Source organism: Pteropus vampyrus, unplaced genomic scaffold (genome assembly GCF_000151845.1).
Source record: "Pteropus vampyrus isolate Shadow unplaced genomic scaffold, Pvam_2.0 Scaffold30, whole genome shotgun sequence".
Classification (NCBI taxonomy): Eukaryota; Metazoa; Chordata; class Mammalia; order Chiroptera; family Pteropodidae; genus Pteropus; species Pteropus vampyrus.
The window spans coordinates 8,050,917-8,056,121 of record NW_011888811.1 but is presented as its reverse complement, the minus strand read 5'-3'; the positions used below and the strand labels follow the sequence as shown (position 1 = coordinate 8,056,121).

The 5,205-nt window shown below is 31.6% G+C and overlaps 1 protein-coding gene across 1 annotated transcript in view; it reads left to right on the top strand.

The window, feature by feature from the left end:
* UBLCP1 (ubiquitin like domain containing CTD phosphatase 1) overlaps window positions 1-5,205 on the top strand; it is an 18,912-nt gene that overhangs the window by 8,860 nt on the left and 4,847 nt on the right. Inside the window, exons 7-8 of the mRNA XM_023528651.1 lie at window positions 2,182-2,219; window positions 2,745-2,897. Coding sequence (XP_023384419.1) covers window positions 2,182-2,219; window positions 2,745-2,897 — 191 coding nt within the window. The remainder of the gene's footprint in view (window positions 1-2,181; window positions 2,220-2,744; window positions 2,898-5,205) is intronic.

The following is a 5,205-nucleotide window of genomic DNA, read 5'->3' as shown; positions in this document are numbered from 1 at the left end:
TTTATATCTGATCTTAACTGTAGAATCTTTGATGCTTCAGGATATTTTTGCTTTCTCCTTAGTTCTAGTTTTAAAACACTTGACGAAAGATAGGTATTTTTAAAATTCACGGTGATGTTCTTCAGAAATAAAAGCAATATGAATTTACTTAAGGAAAATTAGTAAATGGACTAAAGCAGTATTACTTAAATTGTGGCCTATGGACCATTCCAGGAACTTACAGATATGTGATAAGATGAAGATAAGGAGTTCTCAAAAAGTAAATTTACGTTATTGAGCACACTGATTAGTTCAACTGACAATTTTTTTTTTTTGGCAAGACTTTTTCGAAAAGGGAAGCAGTGTATTGATTTATATCTCACCTCCCCACAAATATTTAAAGTTGCTTCTAGCAATATCATAAGCAGAGAAGGGCTATCCTAATTGTGAATTAAATTAATCTAATCCAAGATGCTATATTTAATTGTACTCTTTTTTTTTTTTTCTATTATGGTGACATTGGTTAATGGAATCCAGTAAGTTTCAGGTGTACAATTTAACAGTAAGGCATGTATATGTTCACTGTCAATAGTTAGATTTCTTTCTGTCACCACATATTTGACCCCTTTTACCCCATCTACTTCCCTCCTACCCCATCCCCTGTAATGGGTTTTTGATGAGAGGCCACATAGATGTATTACAGTTCGTAAGTTTCTTTTGTACGTTTCCTTAAAATCAGAGTCTCTCCATTGTTCAGTGTTAATATGAGTTCACAGCCATTAAGATTAAATACATAATTTTCTAGTTTATAAGTCACAGAAAAGAAAGCTTCCTGTGAAACAAAGTTTTGTTGAGTAACTCTGACGTCTGAGATGACATTTGAGAACAAAGTTTACCCTCTAAATGTTATTAGACTTAGAAAGATAGGGAACTTTTTACAATCATGTTTAAAATAAGTTATTTTTGTAAACAATGATATTTCATGGTAATATGTTTAAAATGGCACCTCATTTTGGAGCTAAGTAAACTAGGGTTTTAATTCTGGCTCTGTCTTCGCCATGTGACACTGGAAAGGTCAGTTAATCTCTCTGAACCTTAGCTTCCTCATCTGAGAAATGAAGATAAATAAACCTATATTACAGGGTAGTTGTAAGAATAAAAATATTGGTATAGTACCTAATCCATGTTTGGTAATATAATGGTTACCTATTAATTAGAAACCCTTTTTATTGTGAATCTTTTTGTTTTTCATCTGAAAATCATAGACCCAAAATATATACTGAATTTAAAAATTGTTTTCCCCTCTCATGATTGTTGTCATTGTAGATACATCGGTCTCTAAAATTTTAGTTCAGCTAGCCAATTTTGCATGGAAAGTGATTCTTTTTAGTATGTGTGCGTGCGTGCGAGTGTACTCTAAATATTTTTATTTTGAGAACACAGGTACCTCTGTTACCCTTAAAACACACACACTCTTAAAATAATTGAACTCCTTTCTCCCATTTTGAAAACATTTTGCTTGGTAATACCTATTTTGTTTAGTCCGGTAACTTGAGACCAGGAAGGCACATAAACCTGAGGATTGGATTTTAATATCAGTGAGCTCAAAACTAGTTGGTGTGTGACATAAGCAGATACATAACTTAGTTTATGAATTTAATTGTGTCTGACTCCCTGTTAAAAGCTGCTATAGATTCAGTACTGAGTGTGCTAAGCCTGGCAGAACTCACTGGACCAAGGTAGTCTTTAACATTAACTTTTGACACATAACATTAATCTGTTTATGTTGACATACTACCTGTGCATTACTTGGAAAGAAGAAATGGGGATCCAGATCCCCTAAATTTAAGTTTAGAACTGATAGAGAATAATGTAAGGGCTGTTTTACAAAGGGACTTAAGGTCTCGATTTACAAATTTCCTAGGTTCAAAGTTCTTTTGAGCCTTGGTTACCTATATCTTTTAGGTAAAAGATGTTTAAATTTTATTATCTTGAAGACACACTAAAATAAGTTTATTTTTGTAAATACTTTAAAGAAAATTAAAATAAATATGTTAGGGATTATTAGTTGTGATGCATTTGAACTTTTAGTCTTGCTTAGAAAACTTAACTATTTTATTTATACAGAAGAGTTTTTAAATGAAATTCAAGCTTTTCATATGTCTTGTTCATATGTTCATATTATCATTCCTCATGTTTTAGCTGCAACAAATATGAAGTGGATTGAAGCTAAAATGAAAGTAAGTGTTAGAAAACAATCCATTTAAAAATGAGAGTTTTGAAACTGCATTTGTCTTTTTACAAGTTCCTATTTGAATTCATTTCATTCTCACTGGAGGGCATATAGTGGATAAATAAATAGCAGTATCAGGAGTTAGAGGTGTGTTTAAAGTCTGTTTAATGGTGGATTCTATCGAATACCAAGTCTTTTTTTCAAGAAAAAATACAGCAAAGCTCCCCCTCCTCTTCCCCATTGTACAGTAATGCTTTCTTTTCCTTCTTTTGTTTCGGTGTATGATACTTAAAGGAGTGTTGCTCTTCTAAAATAGTTAATTGAGAAGTAATCTGTTTCTAGTTTATTTTCTTTGGAATGCCATTTATTGACTTAACTAAGTGAAACTAAAGTACTTGCCAGTCGTTAAGCAAGAGGTAGTAGCCAGAGGGGAAGAAAGTTGGCATTATGGGAAATCGTAGCTGGGGCATTCAGAAAGCCCAGAATTTTCCACATTATTATGTTTTAATCAGATGAATATTTGTATTTATAGGAGCTGGGAGTGAGCACAAATGCAAATTATAAAATTACCTTCATGTTGGACAGTGCTGCTATGATAACAGTGCATACACCAAGGAGAGGATTAATAGATGTAAGAAGTCATTTTAAAGACTTATTTTCTAATGTACTTTTGTATTATATTATAGAATAAACTACAGAAAGAGTTTAGAAATACATCTGCGTGGATAATAAAGTATCAGTTGAATTTTGCCATAGAAAGTTGTTTTAAGGTTAATGCATTTGAATTTCATTTTATATATTTATTTATTTATTTATTTAAATTTGAATTTTGATAAAATTAAGGATCTTGACGCAGGAAAGGTCATTTATAATTCTGGATAATTCTCCTATGGTAATAGCAGCACAGTGTTGCTAAAGATAGAGTAGATGAGAAAAAATATTGAATGTTATTAAGGAAGATGCTAGAAACAACCCAAAATATACTTGTCTTGCTCTGTAGGAAACTATTAAATAAAAACATACATCATCATGAATGTACTTTGGGTGATAATATGTGAAGCCCTAGAGAAGAGCAATAACCATCAGAGAAAAGTGTTGGACTAAAAAGATTAGGGTCCTTTACTTTGTTTATTCATCAAAGTAATTGACAAGTAGTTGTTATTGAATTACTATTCCTGAACTCCTAGTTTCTGAAGGCCCTGTGAAAGGCACTGTTAGGAATAAAGAGATGAGGAGACATGATCCATGCCTTTTTGGAAACACACAAACCAATAGGAATTAGAACTTACCATGTTAGGAAAGTTTAGAGGGAACAGTATTATAATTGTCAGAATCATAAATAGAACTGTTTTAAGTACATAGGAATTTGTTTAGTAAAGGAAATCCTACATTTATCTGGGGGACTATATAATTTATTACCTACTAAAGTACATTCACAAAATCTAAACAATAAAGAAAAGTTTGGGAAATGTTAAACATAGTGTTTATAATAATGAAAAGTTATAAGAAGAAAAATCCTCACTAACTGACAACAGGGAATTAGATATGTAAATTTTTATTCATCCATATAATGAGGTGCAGCTAAATCATATGATGTGGTAGAATATTTAGTACTTTAAAATTTTTTTATGATACATCATTAAAGTATTTTAGAGAGCAGGATTTGCAAACTGTCAGAAAATAGTTCTTAACCTTTGGCTGGTTCAGGGTTCCCCTTAGCTTAACAAAAAATCTGTTAACTCTCTGAGGCTGCTGTTTATAAAAGACTGAAGGTAAAAAAATTTTATCATAATATAGAGTTATCTTTGGTACTGATTGGATTATAAGTAAATTAAAATTTTCCTTTGTGTTTTCAGTTTTTTTCCTATAGTCAGCAATATTACTTCTCATTGAGAACAAAGTAGTCCATGTTTGGGGAACAAGTGGCGTTTAACCTAATTACAAAATGACAGCAGCATTTAAGAGGATGTAGGATTTCTAACCCTAGGTGACATAAAGCTCTTGCCATATTTCTTGAGACTTTTTGTTAGCTAAGAAAACCAAGAATCTGGCTTATTGTGTCAGCTCCTGTATATTTATTTTCAAGTATTTGGATTTTTTTTTCCCCCCAGTAGTAAACAAGTAGTGTAAACAAATTTAGAGCAATAAAATTCTGGTAAAATTAAAATATTTCAGTAACAGTCTTTGCCACAGCTAGGACACTAAGAAGAAAATAGGCTTTCTTCAATTTAAAATAAATTATAGAAGAAGAAAAAACATTTTTAAATGACAACCCTTATCATTATTTACTTACTACCATTTAATTTCATACAGTTATTACCATATAATCTCATATCATAAATGAGGCCCCTTCCTACCTTCAGCAAAAAGTACTTTCTCTGCTAGAAATTAATAATTTTTTTAAAAAAATTGAGTCTTTCTCCCACTTGGGCCCACCACTACTTCCTACAAGAAATCACTGTTATTTCTTATGTCTTCTTACAGACTTTATACAAGTACCAACAGATATAAATGCAAAAGGAATTATGTTTTTGAAGAATCATTTTAAGAATTCAGAAATAAAAATTTACAGATTATGGTGCTTTTGAAGTTAAGCAATCAAATGCCTTAGAAATGACGCATCTATGCTACTGAATTAAAGACAAAATCAGTTTTTCCTCTACAAAATATTTAAATTGTGTATTAAAAGAGCCAGGTACATTGTTTGTCACTAAGGTTTTCTGGTTTTGAAAACAGACCCCATGTGACTCTCAGGCTCTGAGGGAACATGTATTAGCCCGGTAAGTCATGTGACTGTTCATCAGCCATCTGAACAATTATGTTAGATTCCTACTTTTTAAATTGAATAATTACTCTTCCTTTGACCCCAAATCTTTATGTTGAAATTATGGAAAGTCTTATAATGGGATTTAGTTCGGTTAGACATGAACAGAGCTTTTATAAGTTAGTATTTCGAGATACATCGTGCTTTAAAGTGTGTGGCATCTCAGTTC